At 29.1% G+C, this 27,375-nt stretch overlaps 1 protein-coding gene across 1 annotated transcript in view; it reads left to right on the top strand.

Annotated features, from left to right (window-relative positions):
- The window catches only part of LOC145269287 (calsyntenin-1-like), a 160,031-nt gene extending 140,120 nt beyond the window's left edge, over positions 1 to 19,911 (top strand). The window contains exons 13-16 of the mRNA XM_080124969.1: positions 7,203 to 7,348; positions 12,481 to 12,631; positions 18,584 to 18,762; positions 19,404 to 19,911. Coding sequence (XP_079981095.1) covers positions 7,203 to 7,348; positions 12,481 to 12,631; positions 18,584 to 18,762; positions 19,404 to 19,577 — 650 coding nt within the window. The 3' untranslated portion in view covers positions 19,578 to 19,911. The remainder of the gene's footprint in view (positions 1 to 7,202; positions 7,349 to 12,480; positions 12,632 to 18,583; positions 18,763 to 19,403) is intronic.
- The last annotated feature ends 7,464 nt before the right edge of the window (positions 19,912 to 27,375 follow it).

The following is a 27,375-nucleotide window of genomic DNA, read 5'->3' as shown; positions in this document are numbered from 1 at the left end:
TGTCCTATCTATATTACTACTAATTTAATATTCTATCTATATCACTATATATCTATATTACTACTAATTTAATGTCCTATCTATATCACTATATATCTATATTACTACTAATTTAATGTCCTATCTATATTACTATATATCTAAATTACTACTAATTTAATGTCCTATCTATATCACTATATATCTATATTACTACTAATTAAATGTCCTATCTATATTACTATATATCTATATTACTGCTAATTTAATGTTCTATCTATATTACTATATATCTATATTACTACTAATTTAATGTCCTATCTATATTACTATATATCTATATTACTACTAATTTAATGTCCTATCTATATTACTATATATCTATATTACTACTAATTTAATATCCTATCTATATCACTATATATCTATATTACTACTAATTTAATGTCCTATCTATATTACTATATATCTATATTACTACTAATTTAATGTCCTATCTATATTACTATATATCTATATTACTACTAATTTAATGTCCTATCTATATTACTTCTAATTTAATGTCCTATCGATATCACTATATATCTATATTACTACTAATTAAATGTCCTATCTATATTACTACTAATTTAATGTCCTATCGATATCACTATATATCTTTATTACTACTAATTTAATGTCCTATCTATATTACTACTAATTTAATGTCCTATCTATATCACTATATATCTTTATTACTACTAATTTAATGTCCTATCTATATTACTATATATCTATATAACTACTAATTAAATATCCTATCTATATTACTATATATCTATATTACTACTAATTTAATGTCCTATCTATATCACTATATATCTATATTACTATATATCTATATTACTACTAATTTAATGTCCTATCGATATTACTATATATCTATATTACTACTAATTTAATGTCCTATCTATATTACTATATATCTATATCATTACTAATTTAATGTCCTATCGATATCACTATATATCTATATTACTATAAATTTAATGTCCTATCTATATTCCTATACATCTATATTACTACTAATTTAATGTCCTATCCATATAACTATATATCTATATTACTACTAATTTAATGTCCTATCTATATTACTATATATCTATATTACTACTAATTTAATGTCCTATCTATATTACTATATATCTTTATTACTACTAATTTAATGTCCTATCTATATTACTATATATCTATATTACTACTAATTTAATGTCCTATCTATATTACTATATATCTTTATTACTACTAATTTAATGTCCTATCTATATAACTATATATCTATATTACTACTAATTTAATGTCCTATCTATATTACTATATATCTATATTACTACTAATTTAATATCCTATCTATATCACTATATATCTATATTACTACTAATTTAATGTCCTATCTATATTACTATATTATATTACTACTAATTTAATGTCCTATCTATATGACTATATATCTATATTACTACTAATTTAATGTCCTATCTATATTCCTATATATCTATATTAATACCAATTTAATGTCCTATCGATATCACTATATATCTATATTACTACTAATTTAATGTCCTATCTATATTACTATATATCTATATTACTACTAATTTAATGTCCTATCTATATTCCTATATATCTATATAACTACTAATTTAATGTCCTATCTATATTACTATATATCTATATTACTACTAATTTAATGTCCTATCTATATCACTATATATCTATATCACTATATATCTTTATTACTACTAATTTAATGTCCTATCTATATCACTATATATCTATATCACTATATATCTTTATTACTACTAATTTAATATCCTATCTATATCACTATATATCTATATTACTACTAATTTAATGTCCTATCTATATTACTATATATCTATATCACTACTAATTTAATGTCCTATCTATATTACTATATATCTATATCACTATATATCTATATTACTACTAATTTAATGTCCTATCTATATTACTATATATCTATATTACTATTAATTTAATGTCCTATCTATATCACTATATATCTATATTACTACTAATTTAATGTCCTATCTATATCACTATATATCTATATTGCTACTAATTTAATGTCCTATTTATATTACTATATAGCTATATTACTACTAATTTAATGTCCTATCTATATTACTATATATCTATATTACTATATATCTATATTACTATATATCTATATTACTACTAATTTAATGTCCTATCTATATCACTATATATCTATATCACTATATATCCATATTACTAATAATTTAATGTCCTATCTATATTACTATATATCTATATTACTACTAATTTAATGTCCTATCTATATTACTGTATATCTATATTACTACTAATTTAATGTCCTATCTATATTACTATATATCTATATTACTACTAATTTAATATCCTATCTATATCACTATATATCTATATTTCTACTAATTTAATGTCCTATCTATATTACTATATATCTATATTACTACTAATTTAATGTCCTATCTATATTACTATATATCTATATAACTACTAATTTAATGTCCTATCTATATCACTATATATCTATATTACTACTAATTTAATGTCCTATCTATATTACTATATATCTATATTACTACTAATTTAATGTCCTATCTATATTACTACTAATTTAATGTCCTATCTATATCACTATATATCTATATTACTACTAATTTAATATCCTATCTATATAACTATATATCTATATTACTACTAATTTAATATCCTATCTATATTACTATATGTCTATATTACTACTAATTTAATGTCCTATCTATATTACTATATATCTATATTACTAATAATTTAATGTCCTATTTATATTACTATATATCTATATTACTACTAATTTAATATCCTATCTATATCACTATATATCTATATTACTACTAATTTAATGTCCTATCTATATTACTATATATCTATATTACTACTAATTTAATATCCTATCTATATCACTACTAATTTAATGTCCTATCTATATTACTATATATCTATATTACTACTAATTTAATATCCTATATATATCACTATATATCTATATTACTACTAATTTAATATCCTATCTATATTACTACTAATTTAATGTCCTATCTATATTACTATATATCTATATTACTACTAATTTAATATCCTATCTATATTACTATATATCTATATTACTACTAATTTAATATCCTATCTACAGGGTGGTCAAAAAGTCAGGTAACATTTTAAAGAAAAACGATATTAGCAATACACGTATATTTAAGTACCATACATTGAAATATAAAATGAAACAAACATGAAATATGTTTATTTTGTTAATTGTCGTCCATTTCTCTCTATCAATCGCTGGAAGCGATTAACCACTGATTGTGTAACACGTGTAATCATGTCAGCTGATATCCGCGCAATCTCCTCTTCAATAAATAACTTTAAAGACGCGATTGCATCACGCTTCTTGCCATAAACGCTATCCTTTACATAGCCCCAAAGCCAGAAATCAGGAGGGGTAGTTTATATATTACACTCAAATATTTAAACAAATAATATTAAACGAATAGAGATTATAATGGATCATATTGTTTTTTCTACCTTTAACATGTTACCTGACTTTTTGACCACCTTGTATATCACTATATATCTATATTACTACTAATTTAATGTCCTATCTATATCACTATATATCTATATTACTACTAATTTAATGTCCTATCTATATCACTATATATCTATATTACTAATAATTTAATGTCCTATCGATATCACTATATATCTATATTACTACTAATTTAATGTCCTATCTATATCACTATATATCTATATTACTAATAATTTAATGTCCTATCGATATCACTATATATCTATATTACTACTAATTTAATGTCCTATCTATATTACTATATATCTATATTACTACTAATTTAATGTCCTATCTATATTACTATATATCTTTATTACTACTAATTTAATGTCCTATCTATATCACTATATATCTATATGACTACTAATTTAATGTCCTATCTATATCACTATATATCTATATGACTACTAATTAAATGTCCTATCTATATCACTATATATCTATATTACTACTAATTTAATATCCTATCTATATTACTACTAATTTAATGTCCTATCTATATCACTATATATCTTTATTACTACTAATTTAATGTCCTATCGATATCACTATATATCTATATTACTACTAATTTAATGTCTTATCTATATTACTATATATCTATATTACTACTAATTTAATGTCCTATCTATATCACTATATATCTATATTACTACTAATTTAATGTCCTATCTATATTACTATATATCTATATTACTACTAATTTAATGTCCTATCTATATTACTATATATATTTATTACTACTAATTTAATGTCCTATCTATATCACTATATATCTATATGACTACTAATTTAATGTCCTATCGATATCACTATATATCTATATTACTACTAATTTAATGTCCGTAGTATGTTATCACCTTCTGTTCCCCTTTTTAATAAGTAGAATCATAGTCAACTAATTTATATCGTATGTTAAAGGCAGTACTGTATTAATATATATTCATTCCATGAATATGTATGGATATTAGTGCAAAGAATAAGTTTTTTTTTTCATTTTTTGATAGATACTATACTTCATAAAAATAAATATTTTTTTGTTAATGAAACGATTGGTATTTGTCACAAAAAGAATATCAATTCTATTCTGCCTCTAATGTGGACATTATGATGAGAATTTAGCCCTCTACTTGACACTTGTGCTGTATTCTAAATTAAGTTTGTGAATTGAAAAAAACAATGTGTATAAAGATTTGTGTTTGTAAAGATTTAAATGGTCGAGTTTTTGTACAGAGTTCATAAGATATGGCCATACCTTGTCGGTGTCACTTTTGATTGAGGTGACACTCATTAAAAGGTATTTAACTCTTTTATATATTTCCTCACAATGTTGTTGAGATTTTGTTGATGTGTGTAGGATTGTTGGACTTCATAAACTGTTCATTTTAAAAGTGAGTTACATTGAAAAAGTGGAGGGGTGAAAATTCTGCATCATACCTTTTATATTTGCTGCCATGTGAAAAAAAAAAAAAAAATCAATCAATGATCGACTGCCCCGTGGTGACATAATTACTTCTATAAGTGTTTTGTTCATAGCATTCTATACTACAGAATCATGATTAAAAAAAAAAGATACTTTTTTTGTAAAACTGATAAGTATTAACCTATTAGTATCCCCCATTTTTGTTTTCTTTCATTTATTATTAAAAGTCTTTTGTAAATGCAATGTTAAATTTTTGAAAAATTACTTTAAAAATTTACTTGACTTTCTGGTACTTGTTCATTTAACGAACCAGAAGTAACTCAACATTTGCTCGGCTTTGTCCGGCACATGATGTCAACAGCCGGATAAAACCGAACGTTGCCGATAAAATAAAAACAATGCTACAGAATAACAGTAAAATAAAATTGTAAACGTAGAAACATCAATAAATAAAAAGCAAAAACCTACCGTTCTTTCTGTTTTTTTATTATTAATATTATTGTATTTAATTGTTTTGTTTTTAAATAAATACATATAAAAGATTTTTTGGAAACAAATAATATATAGTATTTTTTTTTTTTGAAACATGTTTTTTTGTCCAACTATTTACATAAAATAATCAACAAAACTGATATTTGAAGGATAAAAATTAATTAATAATTTCATTAAATAATTAAGCATTGTTTCATTAAATGATAGACAATATTCCTTAAGTATTTAAGAACAAGAAAGGAACAAATTTTTTCTTTTTTTTTTTTTTTTTGAACCAGAATCCCTGTGATTTTATTATTTTTTTTTTTTTGCCAGGAACATATTTTCTCAGGAGGAGGTATTTTCCTCAGACTTTTGGAGGGCATTAAACGACAAAGTGGATGGAGATGAGATAACGGATGTGATAGGAAGCTCCTTAGTAACCGGGTAACTTTCAGCAATGTGAATTAATATGGAGTCAAACTTTTGTCTTCACATAACTCTAAAAGATATGTGTCCAAAAGCTCCCGGTTGGTTCCGCATTCTCGTTTATTGTGCTGCTTTGCTTCCTTCCACATCCGCTCGACATGATTTGTTGTTGCCTGTGTTACGACGGGATCTACAAAATTAAGGCTGTGGTTCACCGTCAAATGGTGATACCCCTCTCTTCCCTGTAAGCTCTCCATCAGTCTGATACGACCGTGGTCCCTGGCAGAATTTATTTTCTTATTAGTGGAAGGAGGGTTTCGGCATTCCTATTTGGTACATTAACCAAAAAACCCTCCTTTTTGGCGGGGGTCATATCCATCAAAGACCCAGACTGGTATTAGACGTCTGCCGATGTTGTGTTTCCGGCGGTTGGAGACAGACTTGTCGATTTCATCTGTCAAAATTCTCATCTGCTGCTCAAGCAGTTGATACTAAGCGTGCAGCGTTTTGATTGGCTGATGACCATGTTTCATCAGGCAGCAGCAAAACTCGAGTTGTTGACGTTGTGTGTCGGACAAAGCCGAGGAAATGCTGAGTTACGTCTGGTTTGTTAAATGCACAAATACTGACTGTTGAATTCTGAGGCATCATCATGGCCAATATGCAACAGACAGTAAGTGTAATATTTGAAAGACACTCCAATCTTTATAAATATCTCTGAAAAATATGCATGTTGCTAAAATATGGTTAATTATTCTTCTGGTACTATAAGAAAGGATCATAGTTGCTGATGAGTTCAACAAAAGCTGTTTGCTAAAACAATGAATGATGAACAAAACAAAAAGTGAATTAAGATGTCTCGTAAAAAAAAAGATGATCCGCATTTTAATTTATCTTATCCTCATGCTTGATTCAAAATGTCATTCCATATATTTCTATATTTTGTTGACTTGATTTCTTTAAAAAAATCTCTAAAAATGAAACATTTCTCAATCGACTTCTTGCCATGCATCTTAGCTGTACCATGAAGTGACCAATAGAATGGCATTGTTCCGCTGCAATGTTCATTAATACGAAACGATTAGTTGTTATGCATTTAAATCATTATTTTAACAAAATAAATATTTTTGTTTTGATTTTTATTTTCCCTAATTGTTGTTGGTATAATTTGATTTGATTTTAATTGTTGTTGGTATAATTTGATAATTTGTTTTCCAGATGTTGACAAGGTGCGCGACTACATCACCGTGATGAGAAGAGTACGTTACAGCCATAAGGATGGCCGAAAGTTGGGTAGCCGATCGTTTGTGGTGGTCTGTTCATCCCAAAATGGACGTTTCCAAAGCAAGCCACAAAAAATTAAGGTAAGTGATAACCTTGGAAAAGATTTAAAATGAGTCGCCTCACATGTTTGTGTTGATCATGATTATTCCCATGAAGGTTGCTTGTTCGTAATAATGACAAATGCATAACGAAGCAAACTGTCAAGACTTGGATGATACATATATGATGTATCTCCTCTCCATGGAAGATCAAGTGTTGTTTGACAAGCAAACTAGGATAAGCGCATTCTGGCCTACAAAAATGCCTGGGCAGCCTTGTCTGCATTCCTTGTTAGGGGCATCTCAGACGATTAGCAATAAACTAAACCCTTCTCATTTGTTCCTATTTACTTGCCTCCCCACGAGGGCAGAGTTAGACACAAGGTTGGTTTTTAATGTGGGGAAAATCCAGCTCCTAAAAAAGGGGCACTCTGGATGGGAACAAAAATTAAAAATGCCTCAGTCATGAAGGATTTCTCCTCTGACCAAGGACAGAAAAAGCGAAGTGTAGCATCAGAACAGATACTACACTGTGATCTTCGCTCAAAAGCCATGTCTGGTATGTTTCATCTATGTATATGCTTCTGTCTTTATAGTTTTGTATGTTTTTTTGTTTATGTCTTTTATTTCTCACGTGCAGGTATGTTTATTTTTGTCCTTTATTTCTCACGTGCAATACTGCCGAAATAATACTCAACCATTAACAGCATACATGTTCCAAGAGTTTAAATTCCATGCCCATGTGTTGCTAATCTTGATAAATTGGAATATCAAAAATTAGAATTTCCTGCTCGAATTGTTGTTCTGGAGATATGAATAACATCACACAAATATGCAGATAATTCAGGTGTTTGTGTATCTGTTCATTCCTAACTCAAATTCTGAATAAAAAACAGAATTAAAACAACTATCTCTTGAGCAAGTGGTACAATGGGGAAAAAGGTGGCTTGTTACTTTTAATGCATCTAAAACCAAGCTTTTATCATTACATCATCAATGCTCTGATCCCCATCTGGCATCAATTGAAATGAATGGCTCGCGTTTTGGGGAGGCCTCGTGTTTTGACAAGCTTCTGAGCTTGACCATTACTCCTGATCTTAAATGGAATACGTACATTAAATCCGTTGCCAAGGCCGCTGGAAAAATGGTGGGATCCTTCTATTGATCCAGTAGATATCTCACTGCTGATGCAATTCTCTATCTATATAAGAGCCAGGTACGTCCAAGGATGGACTACTGTTGCCACATCTGGGCAGGAGCTGCTAGAAAGGACTTATCCTGCCTTGAGTTCAAAATAGACTTCGTAGCCTTGTGGGTGATGTCCTTTTCTCTTCCCTGTAACCTCTTTCTCACAGAAATGTTGCGAGTTTGTCTCTGCTTTATAGTTATTTTCATCCTGCTCGACTGAGCTCCATTCTATGGTCCCCCCTTGCCAAACTTTCACAAGAAACACCCGTCTAGCAGAAAACACTATCACTAATTTCCCCCACTCTTTATCTGTGCCTAAACCCAAGTGTAGATTTCATGAACAAAGCTTCTTTCTTAGAACTGCACACCTATGAAATTGTCTTCCGTTTTTCTGCTTTCCAGATGACTACAATATAGTTGTCTTCAAGTCTAATGTAAACAAGTTTCTGATGAGCCGTTCCATATAAGTTAAAAAATTTACCGAATCTCCATTACTAACGATTACTATATTGTCCAATTTCTACTGTACACTCTTTAACCCTTATCCTCGAGTGGCCTCTTAGCCATTGATAAGTGGTGATGCCTATGTAAAAAAATTTTTTAAAAAAATTGAATGCTGAACTCAGCAAATAAAGTGTTACCTTCTTTATTTCGATTTTCCATTATTCTATTTAATATACTTAGATTGTTCTCATTCTGTCAGCCATAACTGGCTAGGATGTGTTAGTTTTTTGATATTCTTGCAGACACATGGCATAATGCTTAAAGGTGCTAATTAATAATCAGTTCTAAATGACAGTCTTGTGGAGGTTGAAGGTTCAGTCCTTACTACAAGTGATAAACTAAGAATAACATAAAATTAACATTTCTGCCCAGTCATGACTGAAGTAACAAGAACAATCTATCATTGTATGTTCAATAAAGAATTCAGTTTAAAATTCTTTGAGTTCCTGTGCACCTGGAGAAGGTTGGAGTTGACATCGGACAGAATGTTAATGTAGCAATCAAAATGAGAATAGTTCAAATAATACAATTTATTTATTTTTTTTGTTTAAGATTAAAAATTTTTCATAACTTTCAAATACAATGAATCGAACATCCATTTTTAAGAACAAGGGGAGGTAATTCTAACTAACTGAAATAATTTTTTGTCTTAAGTAGATAATTATGCAGGATTATCATCTAAAGAATCGCATATTTTCTTGAATAAAATGTTAACATTCTTATTAACCCTTTATAATCTGGTCGAACATGCAGTCGTAAATAAATGAATATGACGGCATAAATAAAGTGGGAATTGATTCAAACATGTCTTGTACGTATTCGTTCAGTATCTGAATAGATGCCAGATTCCTCCAAATTGCAAATGTCCATTGCTTACATTCAGTATGCCGCCATCTGTCTCAGAGACTGGAGGATTTCATTTGTTGTCATTAACGCAATTTCTTTATCAAGCGTTATGGATAATAATCAAGATAAGTTTATGATATGCAAAAATTCTCAGTGCTAATTTAACTATTAGACTTCATAATTTTTCCAATTTGAAGACAATCCTAGTATCATTACCCTTTAAACTAAAATTAACATTTTTTTAAATCATCTACATCATAATTCAGGTCATAAAGAATTAAATATGAAAATAAAGGATAAGGCAGGAAAGGGGAGGGCAGTAGCCCTAGATATATCTAAGGCTTTTGGCATGATGGTTTTCTCATGAAAATAAAATCTTATGGTATTACTGGACGACGGTTTAGCATAATTAGACCCTTCTTAAATGAGAGAAGAATCCAGGTTGTCCTCGATGGGCGTACATCCAAAAATTTTTATATAAATGCGGGTGTACCTCAGATTGGACCTTTATTATTTCTGGTATTCATAAATGACTTATCTGATAAAATTGTCTCTGACATGGGTATATTTGCCGATGAAACCACGCTCTATAGCAGGCACGTGGGGAAAACTAATGAGCACATATCTAAGGTAATGGCCGAAACCCTTGAGGAAGATCTTCAGTCCATAGTGGAATAGGGTCATAAATGGATGGTAATATTCAACGCTGTCAAGACAAAGCTCGTTTCCTTTAATAATTATATGAAATCTTACCAACCACCAATAGCTATAGCGAGAGATATTTTACCTGAGACCACTTCGCTCTAGCTCCTTAGCTTAACATTCATAGGAAACATGAGTTGGAATAGATATATCGAGATCATTGCTAAGGCTGCTGCAAAGAAGGTGGGCTCTCTCTATCGTTCTAGAAAGTTACTTATGCCTGAAAGTATCCTATACCTCTACAAAGCCACCATTCGCCCTTGTATGGAGTATTGCTGTCACATTTCGGCTGGTGCATTTGCTACTAGTCTCTCGCTCCTGGACAGGGTCCAAAAGAGAGTCGCCAATCTAATAAGTCCCGAACTGTTATCTAAACTTCAGCCCCTGTCCCATCGACGTAATGTTGCATTCCTCTGCCTGTTTTGCAAGTATTTTAATGGTGGATGCTCTGACAAACTACAAGCACTTGTGCCCCCTTGACGAAAATAAACCCGACAAGCACCAAAGTCCCATCCCTACACGGTTGAGATCCCTAGATGTAAGAAAGCCTTTTACGCTAATAACTTCTTCCTCAGAATGGCAGGACTTTGAAATTCTCTTCCGGTTTCCTGCTTCCCCATGACATGCAGAAGTTCAAGTGTAATGTGAACAAACATCTTGCTGCTCAACTTCCTACATAGTACCCCTGCAACTTATATTCTTGATAGTAGCTCCCCTACATCAAAGTGGCAATGTGCCTTGTTTGAAGTGAAAATGTAAAAAAAAAATTATTTGGTTTTAAATAAGATTTAAAAAGAAAATTCATGCTGCCTCAATTGAAATAAGACTTAAAATTTCATTTATTATTTACTGATCAGATTTAAAAAAAAATATTGAAATAAGACTTAAAATTTCATTTATTATTTACTGATCAGATTTTAAAAAAAATATTTCATCAAAACCAAAAAATCAACATCTTTTGGTTTTGATGAAATATTAATATGCCCTTTCTTGTTTCTGAATCCAACCATATTTTTTTTTTCAATCTTATTCTAAGCTAATTTAGAGAAAATTTTTGTAGCTCGGATGCCCTTCCTGTTGTGAAACCAACGAGGAAATCAATATATCGCTAACAACAAAGCAAAGGAGCACTTCACCTGTCCTTGGTTTAGTTAGGTGTGGTTGTAGTAGCAGAGTCAATTAGCAAGAAAAGCCAAATACAACACGAAGAAAGTAATAAAGAATTTGAAAGAAAGAGGGATAAATAAACATCCGGCCAGAAATAGGTTTTTATGGAAGTCATTTTCTAAAAAAGTGTCCAATGCATAACACTATGTAAAACAGATCAAATCAAATATGGTGTTATCTTAATGTGATCTGGCAATTTGTTCAAAAAACCATCTTACTCTATTTGATAATAAAAACAAACTGTTTCTTCATCTGTGTACTTGAGGTTTAATGGAATTTCTTTGGCAGAGTTTCTTTCCAATAACTACCCATCTGTGGAACACAATATTGTAGGGCTGCTTCTAATCTGACTATAACATGACTTTTTTCTTGTTGCACTATTCTTATCAATAATCAATTTCAACCATCATTTCCAATCTTCAAAATTCACCATTCACCTGACGAAACTCTTATCCTTGAGTGATATTTGGCCCTTGACAAGCACTGATGTACTGTACAAAAAAACGCTTTAGTTTTTGAAATGTTTTTGCCAATAATGCTTCAGTACAAGGATAGAAACATGCATCTCAATTTAGGTTTCCCTTTTAAGATACTTCTTACAAGTAAAGTAGTTAAACCTTAGGATTCACGCCTAATTTTCTTTATTGAAATCATTTATTTCATATTCAATCATATTTTTTTTTAATATAAAAAGTTAGACAGAAGAATGAATTTCCTGAAACTTTTTAATATTTGTTTTGTTAAATGTGAATTTTTTTTTTCTTCAGATAATGGCCATTCATGCTGAAGAGCCTGAGGCTAACAGGCATGCTCACGCTCAGCAGTTGCCGAACAAACAGTACCAAGACAATGGACCTCGTCTGTTGGAAAATCTAAGACCAAATAAACAAAAAATGCACTCTGTCATTGGCGGACCTAGTAAGTGAATTTCTTTTTTTTAATCTTTTTTACTTCCCTCTCCTTCCATATATGCAGTCACATTTCTGGTTCTTCTAAAATTAAAGTGTGATGGCACTTGAGGGCTAAGATTGGAAGATGTTATGCTGGAGGGAGATACAGTTGGAATCCATTTGATGAAATGATTTAATGTTTATATTTCCTTGCATTGATGGACAAATTGTATATCTATATATTAATACGATAGCGTGTTTTATTTTCTGTGTCACACTTACATCCGGGTCATTTAATTGTTATGTACTTCCAGTCCTTGTCATAAATAATTTTACCAAGAATTCTTTATAAGTTTTGGTTTCGGTTTCGATTATAGCTGATGGCACTTAAGTCATCTATTTTTTTTATAATAATTTTATCAAGAATTCTTCATAAGTCTTGGTTTCGATTTCAATTTTAGCTGAAGGAACTAAAGTTTATATATATATATATATTCATAAGTTTGGGATTCGGTTTTGATTCAAGCTGATAAACTCAAGTCATATAGATATATTTTTTATTTTTGAAATCGTAATTTATAAAAATTGATAAAACATTAACTCTATAATAATATACATTAAATCTGCAAGAATTAAAATATCATATTTAAGCGTATTTTATGACCTGGCTACACCGGGCATCCCTGCTAGCTTGGATAAATACTTTTGCAGTTTTAACAAAATAGTTACAATAATATCAGAGCATCTCAATTTATGCTGAATATCTATAGAATGCTAACATCAATATATTACATATGAATCGGTCCCCTGTGGAATTTCCACAGGTTTTGCTAGTAATAAATGAATGCCATTTTGAATCAGCAGGAGTTTACTAAATTGGATAAACTATGACGGATTCAAACAATTTTTGCATCTTTAGATAAATTTGCCATTATGTTTCAGAATTTTTGGATTAAGAATGATAATTTGAATTTTTCCAATTATTATTCATGTCTTGGTTGGTAAACCTATCTGAAATTTCAAACTGAAGTATTTATTTAGCTGGGGTAGATTTTTTTGATTTTGTGACTACATACATGCACAATTTTTATCGTCAGCATCCTTTAATGAAAAGCATCATGATCTGAAACTGGGTGTATGTCATTGAAACGGAGCAGATCCCTGTTTACCTTTTTTGGTTGCTCGATTTTCTCCACATTAAAACCTGACCTTGTCTTACTCTACCCTCATGGGGAGGCAATTAAATACTATTTATTATTGGTTCTTATAACTTAATTGTGATATTCAGAAAGTTATGAAAACAAGTAAATAGGATTTATTATTAGTTGCTATGACTTAACTGTCACATTGAAAATGTTATGGAAATGGCCTATACAATGTCCTGTGTCTTTTTTTTTCTGTGACATTTTAATACGCGTTTCATTTTAGTTTTTTGTTAGCAAAACAAAATAAAAATTGTTGATTTAGAGATTTTGTCTATTGTTTATGAAAATAGATTTTCTGGCATATTTTACCTATTTTTATCGTTATCGATAATGATGGCTGCCAGAACAGGCTAAAGTGTTATTGTTTTCTTGCTTGTAATCTCCAAAGTTCAAAGTCCAAAGTCACTTGGAGATAAGTTTTTTGATTTCATTTGATTCTCCGACAGTGTTTTTGCCTTTTTCTTTGCAACTCATTTCATTTCAACGAAGTGAATCTAAAAAAAAAAACAACAAAAAAAAAAACAACAAAAAAACAAAAACCCATTCAAAATGGACTTTTTACTTTTTGGAGGTTAGTGAATATATTTAAGTAAACTATTTTATTTTTCTCTTTAAAATCATAAAAGGATTGAAATTGGTTTTAACATATATAGTAGACGTCCTCTCAATCTAAAGGTAGAAGATACCCTCAGTAAGGGTGTTTGCTTGGGGGAGTTTATAGTGAAGCAGGTTCCTCTTTTTAGCAACTGGACTTTTGTTCTATTTTTTTTTCTCACATTAAAAATTGACATTATGTCTTAATTTGTCTACATAGAAAATAAGTTAATAGGCATTTATAAAGACCTCTCTTGTTGTTTATCTAAGATATATATATATAAATATATATATATATATATATTACTATACATATATATATATATATTACTATACATATATATATATATATATATATATATTTATATATATATATGTGTGTATATATATATATATATTTATATATTACTATACATATATATATATATATAATTAGGGGTGTACCAATTAATCAGTTTAATTAGCTAATTCATCAAAAAGGTTTGAAAAAGATACAGTTTTGTTTTCACTTTGATCTTCTTGACCCTCAACAGAACTTGCAGAAATGTATCCTGTGGATTCTGCTTCATCATCATCAGCAGAAAGTAGAAGATGTAGAATTCAATTCTTAGTGTTTTCCATGTCATTCTTTTGGAATTTAAATGTGAATCTTGGATCTAGGAAAGTAAATACACACAAGTTTTTATTATTTAGATAAATATACTATTTATATATATATATTATTTAGATAAATATATATTTATATATATATTATTTAAATAAATATACTATTTATATATATATTATTTAAATAAATATACTATTTATATATATATATTATTTAGATAAATATTATTTATATATATATATATTATTTAGATAAATAAACTATATATATATTTATTATTTAGATAAATATACTTTTTATATATATATATTTATTATTTAGATAAATACACTATATATATATATCTATTATTTAGATAAATACACTATTTATATATATATATTTATTATTTAGATAAATACACTATTTATATATATATATTTATTATTTAGATAAATACACTATTTATATATATATTATTTAGATAAATATACTATTTATATATATTTATATATTATTTAGATAAATATACTATTTATATATATATATTATTTAGATAAATATACTATTTATGTATATATATATATATATATATTTATTATTTAGATAAATATACTATTTATATATATATATTTATTATTTGAGCTGAGAGGGAAAAGATAACAAAGTATCAAGGACTTATGTATGATATAAAACGAAATTGGAAATTAAAAGACGTTTCAATTATACCAGTCATTATAGGAGCAACTGGGCTTATGAAAAAGAACTTTAAAAAGTACATAGCAAGCATACCCGGTGAACCAAGTGCAAGTGAAATACAAACGATTGCACTGAAAGGGACGGCTAGAATCCTGAAAAGATCTCTTGGTTGAACTCACTAAAATAGGGGTAAATGTCAGACATCTGGTTGGATGTCTCATCCCCTAGAAGGAAAGGTTAAGAAAAATGAAAGGAGAGAAATATATATAAGATTTTCCATGCTGTCAACTTTACATTAATATTGCATGTAATAAGGCTCATAGCCTTCAACTCTAAGAAATTAAGCATTGAAAAGGCTTTTTTTTTTCTTTTTTTTATACATAGGCATCACCACTTAAGATTAAAAGATATGTCCCTCTGAGAGACTTGGAAGTTTGATAAGGCTATAAGGCCCATTTGAATTACTCTGTTGCAAATATCCTTCTGTTTCTTTGATGTAGATGAGATAAACGTTTTCTTCGTCCCTTTCCTTTTTAATTTTTTTATAGCATTTTCATCTACTTTTTGCTTCTCTGACCATTTTCATATGTATCAAAATCAACCTATCCTAATACATATGTGTGTGTGTATGTGTGTGTATATAATATATATATATATATAATGTGAGAGAGGATTAAGAAATGTTGAAGGATTATTTAAAGGGAGACTTATCAAGATATAAAATGCTGAACATTTTTTTTTTTGAATGTTTTTGTTTTATTGATTTTATTTATTTTTGCAAGATTTTTTGTGTTCCTTTCTCCTTATCTTCACCTCCTCCCCACATTTTTCCCTTTATTTCTGCTTACTTGATTGCCCCATTCTTTTATTTCCCATTCCTGCCACCTTCTATGAGATATTATTTTTGAATGTTCCCGATTTTAGTTACCAATTTTAGATTTCCTTAATTTTATCCCATAACAGATCAAGGGATATTTCCAGATCCTTATCTGCTTTCTAATGTTCATATTTTTACGACCCCCATCTAGCTTCAATATATCCCCTTCATTATATTAGAAACCATCCAGATCCCTTCCCTTCCTTCTTTCTGTTATACCCCCCCTGTTTCATGTATTTTAACATTTCCTTTCCTAATGCTTTAAGCTAGATGTCAAATTTCCCTTTAGCTATAACCTAGCTTCTGTCTCTTCTGATGAGAAGCATTAGGCTTTGAACTGCCTAGGTATAAAGAATATTATCATCTCTTCTATCCTATTGATTTTTTTCTTTATAGAAATAAATTTATATACACTCATATTTTGTATAATTTTTCTATAATTTAATTTTTTTTTTTCATCAATAATACATCTTGAAATGTCAAACTTGTACACAATGATCTAATGTGTGACGATGTTCCAAAATATATTTTGTTTGGTTTCAGTTTCTTTGAGACTTGGATTCTTGACAGAGTACCAGTTAGTTAGCATAATATATGAAAAAAAAAAAAAAATTCTACAATAGGTAAAATAGACAACAAAATTTGAATAACCCACTTAGTATGTAAATTCACGTTAATATAAATAAATCAAAAAATAATTTTATTCTATTTGCTGCAGAGATATTCAGTCGCTGCGACATAGCTTCAAATCACAATTTCCAGTCCACTCAGTTTTCAAGAGATTTGAAACACTCACTATGTGGCAAAAAAGATTTACTGAAATAGTCATCAAGAAATTATATGAAAACATGGTTATTAGAATCTAACCGTTTATAATGGTTATTGGGATCTAACCGTTTATAATGGTTATTGGAATCTAAGCGTTTATAATAGTTATTGGAATCTAACCGTTTATAATGGTTATTTAAATCTAAGCGTTTATAATGGTTATTTGAATCTAACTGTTTATAATGGTTATTTGAATCTAACCGTTTATAATGGTTATTGAAATGTAACCGTTTATAATGGTTATTTGAATGTAACCGTTTATAATGGTTATTTGAATCTAACTGTTTATAATGGTTATTTGAATGTAACCGTTTATAATGGTTATTTGAATGTAACTGTTTATAATGGTTATTTGAATGTAACCGTTTATAATGGTTATTGGAATGTAACCGTTTATAATGGTTATTGGAATGTAACAGTTTATAATGGTTATTTGAATGTAACCGTTTATAATGGTTATTTGAATGTAACCGTTTATAATGGTTATTTGAATGTAACCGTTTATAATGGTTATTTGAATGTAACCGTTTATAATGGTTATTTGAATGTAACCGTTTATAATTGTTATTTGAATGTAACCGTTTATAATGGTTATTAGAATGTAACCGTTTATAATGGTTATTTGAATGTAACCGTTTATAATGGTTATTTGAATGTAACTGTTTATAATGGTTATTTGAATGTAACCGTTTATAATGGTTATTTGAATGTAACCGTTTATAATGGTTATTTGAATGTAACCGTTTATAATGGTTATTAGAATGTAACCGTTTATAATGGTTATTAGAATGTAACCGTTTATAATGGTTATTTGAATGTAACCGTTTATAATGGTTATTTGAATGTAACCGTTTATAATGGTTATTTGAATGTAACCGTTTATAATGGTTATTTGAATGTAACCGTTTATAATGGTTATTTGAATGTAACCGTTTATAATGGTTATCGGAATGTAATCGTTTATAATGGTTATCGGAATGTAACCGTTTATAATGGTTATCGGAATGTAACCGTTTATAATTGTTATCGGAATGTAACCGTTTATAATTGTTATCGGAATGTAACCGTTTATAATTGTTATCGGAATGTAACCGTTTATAATTGTTATCGGAATGTAACCGTTTATAATGGAGACAAATATTTTGTGATTTTGATGTGCTAATTGTTATCTGTCTTGTTCTCTTTCTGTAGATTTGGGCATGGCCGCCATCATTGTGATATGTGTAGGATTCCTGCTTTTCATGATTATTCTGGGTGTGATCAGAATTCGTGCTGCACACAAACGCACCCAGGTAGTTGCTGTGGATGAGAAGCAGGAAATGGAGTGGGACAACTCTGCTCTCAACATCACTGTCAATCCGATGGATCAAGTAAGCCATTTTTAATTTTAAAACTGCAAAACAAAACAAAAAAACTACAAAAAAAGCATGATGCAATACACTAACTGTACAAAAACCACTACTGCTACATCTCTGAGGTACTGCTAAGAGTACCCTTTCCTTATTTAACAGGGTGCAAAACCGACTTCAAAATCTAGTGGGTAGGGACTTTTCTTCCTCCCTACTTCCTCTTTCTCATGGAAAAGATATTGCAAGTCGTTCTCTGCTCTATTGATATTTTTATGGCAGGTACTGAACTGAAAAAACTTTCACAACAAATATTTGTCTAGTTACAATTAAATTATAATTGAACTACAATGAAAAATGTTAAATCATATCAAGATAAACCAAGTTTCAAATAGATTCCACCACCAGCATTCAATCCCCAGAGTGACTAAAGAAAAGCCCTTCAAGAGTTCAATTGTGAGGGAAAGGGTTACTGTTGGATGATAAAAAGTCTATCCTTAAATACTACTGCATGTAATATACATTAAAAGAAAAAATTAAATTCAGTTTAGCATATTCGTGGATGAAATTAAGCCATAATTTTTAATTTTACTATTTAATTTCTTTCATTTTTTTAATTTCTTTCATTTTTTAAAAATTTCTTTCATTTTTTTTATTTCTTTCAGCCGTATGGTGGATCTGATAGTGCTATGCAAGCATTGCGCATTGCTGACAGTGACACCGATGATGATGATGATAGTTGTCATGACAGCTCTGATGAAGAAGTGATGGAAAAGGGTACCGTCACAGCAAAGACCAGCAGAGAGCTTGAGTGGGACGACTCTACATTAGCGTTTTAAACCACCTACGATACACACAATGAAGAAAATGAAAAAATGAAACCAATAAATAAAAAAAATGAAACCAATAAATAAAAAAAATGAAAACTATGAAATCAAACAAAAAAGAATTGAAAGAAACTCATTTAAAAACTTTAGATATTAAATAAGGAGATGCCGCAGCCAAGCAACATTCAACCGCAGAAAAACACGGATACTTTGAAACGAACAAATGATGTGCATTTTTATTATCCTCTCGTTTTCGCAAAGCTCCTCCCTTAGCAGAATAAGTAGCAGGCAGGAAAGTGCTCTGCTCTAAAGGAAATAACGTTAAATAAAAAGGGGTTTAATATTACTTTGCGAGTCAATTTCTATCAAATGTTCTTCTGTCGTAGTTGTGACCACCAGTTGTTTGTGACCACCAGTTGTTTTATCGCAAAAAAGACACTACATTGCACCCAACGTATACACTATCTTCTTGCATACACACACATACACACACATACACACACATACACAAATCTGTATACCCGTGGGATTTTTCTAAACAAAGAAGAAAAAAAGGAAGTATTTATTTATTTTTTTTTTAACTTGGAGGAGAAGCTGGTTGCTTAAACATTCCATTATTTAGTCTTCAGTTATTTCTATTGATTTTTATATCTCCAATTAGATTAGATTTGAGCCACCATTTGATCTCACCGATGAGGTTACATTTGAGCCACCATTTGATCTCACCGATGAGGTTACATTTGAGCCACCATTTGATCTCACCAATGAGGTTAGATTTGAGCCACCATTTGATCTCACCGATGAGGTTAGATTTGAGCCATCATTTGATCTTGCTGATGAAGTTAGATTTGAGCCATCATTGGATCTCACCGATGAGGTTAGATTTGAGCCATCATTGGATCTCACCGATGAGGTTAGATTGAGCCACTATTTTAAAGCAGATATTCCTTAGTATGATTACTTGTTACAAGTTTGTTCAATATGACTGAAAATACTTGTCCAAAATATTTTTGTCAATCTTTATTCATATTTTTAAATATTTATCTAAAAAACAAAAACAAAATCAAACCGAAAACAATTTCATTTGTTGAATGAAAAAAATGTCTGCCCAACCCCACCTAATGCAGTTCTGAATGAATTCTGGTTAAATCATTTTATTTTTCCATTCTTCTTACCATGTTACCCTATTTAGAGAACTGAAAAAAAAAATAGCAAAATTGGGTTCAGCAACCATAACTTGTTTTTATTTTTGTTTTTATCTTGTTGCTTTCTCAATTTTTCCTACTTTATAATTTCTGTCTATGTATGAAGATTTTGAAAAACATGATAAGTCCAATTCATACAGTTTGACTACAAAAGCGAGAAAATTCGCCAGAAATCACATTAGGTTCAAAATGATTTTTTGGCATAAAAAGCAAAGCTTTTGATAATTTAACACTAGTATCATATTTTGCATTCAAACTTTTGGGTGCTATTTACATATTTAAACTATGAATTGAAATTGATTTTAATTTTTGTATAATTCGAATTAATGATTTAGTATGGTTCGCATTTTGTTTCTCTCACAGAAATAACATTTTTGTGGTAGTTTTGAAACTAGGAATAATTGTAAGAGAAAAAAAACAAACTTTTTAGGTTACTAAATAAAATATAAATTTGAGTAAATGATTATTAGCTATGCCATAAGAATTATCATTCTTCCATAGATTATCTCCTCCATTTTTGTTCTCTTATAGGAAATGATGGAAATCTTAAGATTTCTCTTCAAACCTCCTTAGTGCCAACTATTTCTTTTCTTTACTGTAAATGTAATAAACTTCAATTTTTATAAAACGTCATCTATCCATTTCAAACAATTTGGAAATTTGAAAATCTTAGTTTATTACAATGTAAGTTTATTGTTGCAATCCAATCATATGCAATGGCTATCATTCTAGTTTTAAAGACTTACTGCCATGAAAAGGTTGAATTATTAAACATCTTTTGGAAGAAGAATGACAAAAAAATTGTTTCTGTAAAAATTTCTTGACTGTTTAAAAACAAAACAAAAAAATTTATTGAAAAAATTTCTTTACATTTGAATCCTTTAGTTTTATTTACTTGGCAAATGATTTATTTTTTGAATGACTGTATAATACAATCTTTTAAATGACTGTATAATACAATCTTTTAAATGACTGTATAATACAATCTTTTAAATGTATCAGGGTTATCATAGAAATTGAAAGACTATGAATTTTAGGCATTAAAATAGATGTAAATGTTTGTTTTATTCATTTTTCCTGCCAAAATGTTGCACCGTCTTCAGCTGTTGAACAGACTTTCATCTATCTTGCTTCATCTACGTATTGGATTTAATGCAAAATTAAAAAAAATACTAAGGATAAAAAAGTTAAAGAAATAACGATGGCCATATTTTTTCCCTTAAAAAAACAAAAAAAATATGTTAAAAGACAATTATTTGCTAAAGTTGAAAATAAACATGAAACTGATTTTAAAACTACAAAATGATTATCTGTACTGTGTCATAAATTTTCACTTTATCCGAAATTTCAGTAAATGAGCTAATTCTTTCCACATAATATTCCTCCACCTTAGACATATTAGTTTTAACAATTCAAATCCACTAATAACAAAACATTTCTCCAAATTAAAAAAAATTGAGTGCTAACCTAAATTTTGAGAAACCCACCTAAAGGTTTTCTATTTTAAATTCTATTTACAACTTTGTTTGATCTTAACAAATGTTAATGTACAACTATTGCAACCCACCCGATAATATGATTGACTAAGTTTTCTTTCTTTGTAAAAAGCACTAATTTTTACATTTATCTTTCCATAAAATTACTTATTGGGGTTCATAAATCAGTTGAAAAAAAAAAGGGAATGATATTTCAAAATTAAATACTGGTGCTTTGGTATTATGTATATATTAATTTTTATTTTCCAATTTTATGTCTCTTGCTTTCGGTAACAGGATTGATTAAAAAAAAAACTTTATACATTTTTATTTTGCATAGTAATCTGTGATTTTCCATTTTTAACTGGAAAATCTCTTAAAAATGTTTAAGTCATTTTCATTTAAAGATTGAATACTAGGGAATATGACATTGTATAAAGGAATAATTTTATAACCTTTTTAAACATGTGTCGTTTGGATAGATGCTACAATAAGTGCAAAAGGCGGCCAAGCAATGCCACTAGAACAAGCTTCGAAAGAATTAACGTATCCCACATGTTTTATGACCAACACCATAGTACTTATAGGAAGAGTTGTTCTGCTTATTATGACAGCTACAAACATATTTATAATTAATTATGTATAAACTTAATACTTTTAGGACAAGGGAGATAATCTGTGACAAGGGGAGTAACTCTTGATTAAATATATCTTCTTTAATGCAAGAGTATTGAAATATTTTTGTTTTTAAATAGATGCAAAAATTAAAGGCAATTTACAAAATTGAAAATTTGCATCAATGATTTTGATATAAACAAATAAAAATTAAATCCCAAAATAATGAAGACCAAATGAAAATTTGCAAAAAAATCATCAAAATCTTGGACTAAAAAATACTCACATCAAATAAACTTTTATGTGATACATTTTGGAAATTTTTATTTTGCTTTCAACGTAGTCGAAATTAGTATGCTAGTTATAACCTCCCCTTTTCCTGATATGTAGCTTATTGTACATTGAGGCAACTATCAGTCCTATTCTCTCTCCCAAAAATAAATGAAAGACAAATTTGAAAACGCCATTGCAGAACTGATTTACTATTATTATTTACTACTACTACTACTACTACTACTAGTTAAGCAAAGGGAGTTAACCCGCTTTGGTTCTACAGCACCTCCCTACCTCCTCTTTCGTGTCGAGCAAGAAAGAAAGTCCTTGTTCAATGAAAAAGATAACAGCAACATGGAAATGCTAGCGCTTCTCTCTACATTCAACCAGCCGGACTGAACAGACAGAGGTATTTTTTTTTTTTCATTTGTTCTGTTGGATAATTTTTTGATTGTTGACAGCTGAAAGTTTACCAAGTTGGAATGCGATATCCATGTTTCGGGGCTTTATTGTCATCACATTGCTCCACTATCCCCTTATCCCCTCCCCTCTGTTCTCATCATTCCTATAGACGATATGGACACATGTTCAACGATGCATGCTCGTATGTATTCACAGCTATATACAGATGTGCATCAAAGACGCAGACGTATGCATGCCAAAATGCATCAACTAACACTTACTTTGGTCGAATCAGTCTATTTTAGAAAAGGCTTTCCTATGTTCCATTGTTTTTTTTTCATGTCTGTTTAATTAAATTTTGTTTTTAATTTAATTGTATTTTTAATAAAAACTGAACCCTTTTTTTTTTTTTTTTTTTTTTTTTAAATAAAAATCCTTTTCAAACAACTGGAACCAGAAACTGCTGTCTAATCCTTGATTTTTTGTATCCCAAAACAATCTTTATTCGACTGACTTCATTTTTGTTTGGTTTGTTTATTATTATTATTATTATTATTATTATTATTATTATTATTGTTGCTTAACCTTCCATAGCAGGGAGTCATTTTAAGACCCCTTTAGGTTGTGAACAGCTATTTTGCTAGTTTATATTTAATCTTGAATTTCTTTTTAAATTCCTTGTTTTGAAAACTTAATTTGACTGGTCCAGTATCCAATTTTTTCAACCCTTTCTATGGTAGGCCAGTCATTTTCAAAGAAATAGCCAATCACCAAACACCAAAATTTCAAGAAGACAAAACAAAAATAAGAAAAAAAGAATATTTGTTTTATCAGTGTGTTTGTTGTTTGTGTGTGCGTGTGTATATATATAAATATATATATATATATATATGTGTGTGTGTGTGTGTGAATGAAAACATAAGATATACATATGAATATAAGAAAGCGTCACAATAAAAAAACAAAATGGAGAACCAAACAATTTGTAATAGCATTACGTATGTTTTGAATGATTCAATGCATTATCACAAGTTTAAACGAAGCATAATGAAACATGCGTAATGCTCTTATCAATAAATTGTTTTTCCATTTTGTCTTTTTATCAAATATATAATAATTATCATATATATAATAATTATCAAATATATAATAAGCCCAGTCCTTTTTTTTTCTACCCGATCAATCCGAGAGTTCTTATGAAAATATATAGCAGATGAGTTGTTAGAATCTTTCCGGCTCTTCAGGCTATTTTTTCCTGGTATTTCAATTTTGGCAGCTTTTTGCCCGACTTATCCCCTGAAGAAAGAGTAAAAAAAGAAAAAAAAAAACAAAAACTCATTTCCATAATCCCATTTTTTTTTCTTTGTGTGTTTTTGTTTTTTGCTTCTGCTATTTCCAAAATTCCGCTTTTGATATGTTTACTATTTTGATATTTTGTATTTGTTATGGCGGGAATGATGTTGTGCATCTTCCCCAGCACTTTCCGCATCCATATTGATAAAGCTGCCCCTTCCTTTTGAATCCCATCCCAAATCCTGTACTCATGTTAGATTTGTAAATAAATTCTCTTGTGGTGGCTGCAGTTGGGATGCTTGCAACGACAATGTTGGTATTAACCAACAACCCCATGCAGGTAGGATGTGACAAAAAGGGGCTCTTTTGTATTTTAATGTCCCAAAGTAACCTTCAACCTTGATTGACCCTTTAATAAAGGGAGATAACTGGGGGATAAGTTTTTTCCTTACTTCATTCCAAAAAATAATTTACAAAAGAACGTTAATAAACGAACCTGTATCTTGTGATTTAATGTAAAAAGCTATTTAATTTATTTGTTTATTATTGACAATACTTGGGATTAATTTACAAAATACAGGTCTGTTTATTAACATTATTTTTGTAAATAAAATTCCAGGAATGACAAGAAAAAATTATTCTCCAGTTGTCTCCCTTGATTAAATAGTCGGCCAAGAATTATCATTATTTAAGGACCTCAAACTACAAAGAACCACATAAGGTCGGTGTAATGATTGGGGGGAGGGGAGCTAAGGCGTTCAACGTTGGCATCATTTTTAAAACATTTTTCTGTCTCTTTAGCATTGCCCCTTCCCATTTTTTGGATGCGCTAAAAGAGATCAGACCAAATATGGGCACAGCTACTACACATTGATCTCTCAGCCAGGAAACGTCAAGACGTGAATGCTGTTGTGTATTTACATTTCTACCTTTCGTCGTTGTACTTACCAACTGCCAGAATCAGACAAAGCTTTTTTTCTTTTCTCATTAACAAACGTCGGCCATTGCATAAATTACAAGACTCCCCTTGCCCGGCGGCCACAATCCCATTTCCTGTTCTTTCTTCTTTAGTCGCAACTTCTGTGTTCTTATTAAGAGACTGTGTAATATTCTTTTTATTCTCCTCACTTTGATCTGTGTATTGTCTTCCTGTCAATAAAAATAGTCCACAAACAAAAATGCATCCGATGTTTTTCCTTCTTTCACTTGTCTGTTTAGCCACACTAAAGAAGTATAATATAGTGAAACAGTCGAGTATATGTATGTATCTCAATTCTGACTTGAAATATTTGCCTGTGGAGTCGCATTGAAGAACTGTGTTCGAACAAAACGGCATTTCAGTGTGGCTAAACAAACACGCAGTTCAAGCCAAGAATGAAACTATACTGTTTTTCACAGCACTTTTAATCTGTTCATAAGTGAATCCTTAATCTTTATTTTCATGCAAATGTTGTAAAGGTGAGTTATGTTTAGTTTAATTTTATGCAAAAGAGGTGAAATCGCTTTGTGAAAATTCAAAGATTTCTAATTTTTGTGAAATCTTCATTATAAGACGTTCATTAATGACTAGTAATTTAATCATTCATTTGAAATTTCCAAAATATTTTCAGATTTGCATTAAATTTGATCCAAAATCAGACACCAATTAGGCAGGATTGTTTGGATTTCATGTTTTTCTTAATCTAAAGTCTTTAATTGATGACATTTTCTAGAATGAAAATTATGTAATGAATTTTTATCAGCATTAGAATAAGAATTCTAGAATGAAAATTATGTAATGAATTTTGATCAGCATTACAATGACAATTCTAGAATGAAAATTATATAATGAATCTTGATCAGCATTACAATTCTAGAATGAAAATTATGTAATGAATTTTGATCAGCATTACAATGACAATTCTAGAATGAAAATTATGCAACAAATTTTGATCAGAGTTACAATAAGAATTCTAGAATGAAAATTATGTAATGAATCTTGATCAGCATTACAATTCTAGAATTAAAATTATGTAGTGAATTTTGATCAGCATTACAATGAGATTTCTAGAATGAAAATTATGTAATGAATTTTGATCAGCATTACAATAAGAATTCTAGAATGAAAATTATGTAATGAATTTTTATCAGCATTACAATAAGAATTCTAGAATGAAAATTATGTAATGAATCTTTATCAGCATTACAATTCTAGAATTAAAATTATGTAGTGAATTTTGATCAGCATTACAATGAGATTTCTAGAATAAAAATTATGTAATGAATTTTGATCAGCATTACAATGAGAATTCTAGAATGAAAATTATGTAATGAATCTTGATCAGCATTACAATTCTAGAATTAAAATTATGTAATGAATGACAATTGTAGAATGAAAATTATGCAATGAATTTTGATCAGAGTTACAATAAGAATTCTAGAAGGAAAATTATGTAATGAATTTTGATCAGCATTACGATAACAATTCTAGAATAAAAATTATGTAATGAATTTTGATCAGCATTACAATAAGAATTCTAGAATGAAAATTATGTAATGAATTTTGAT

Source organism: Euprymna scolopes, chromosome 45 (assembly GCF_053919585.1).
Source record: "Euprymna scolopes isolate OS-2025 chromosome 45, ASM5391958v1, whole genome shotgun sequence".
NCBI lineage: Eukaryota > Metazoa > Mollusca > Cephalopoda > Sepiida > Sepiolidae > Euprymna > Euprymna scolopes.
This window is presented reverse-complemented; position numbering and strand designations above follow the sequence as displayed.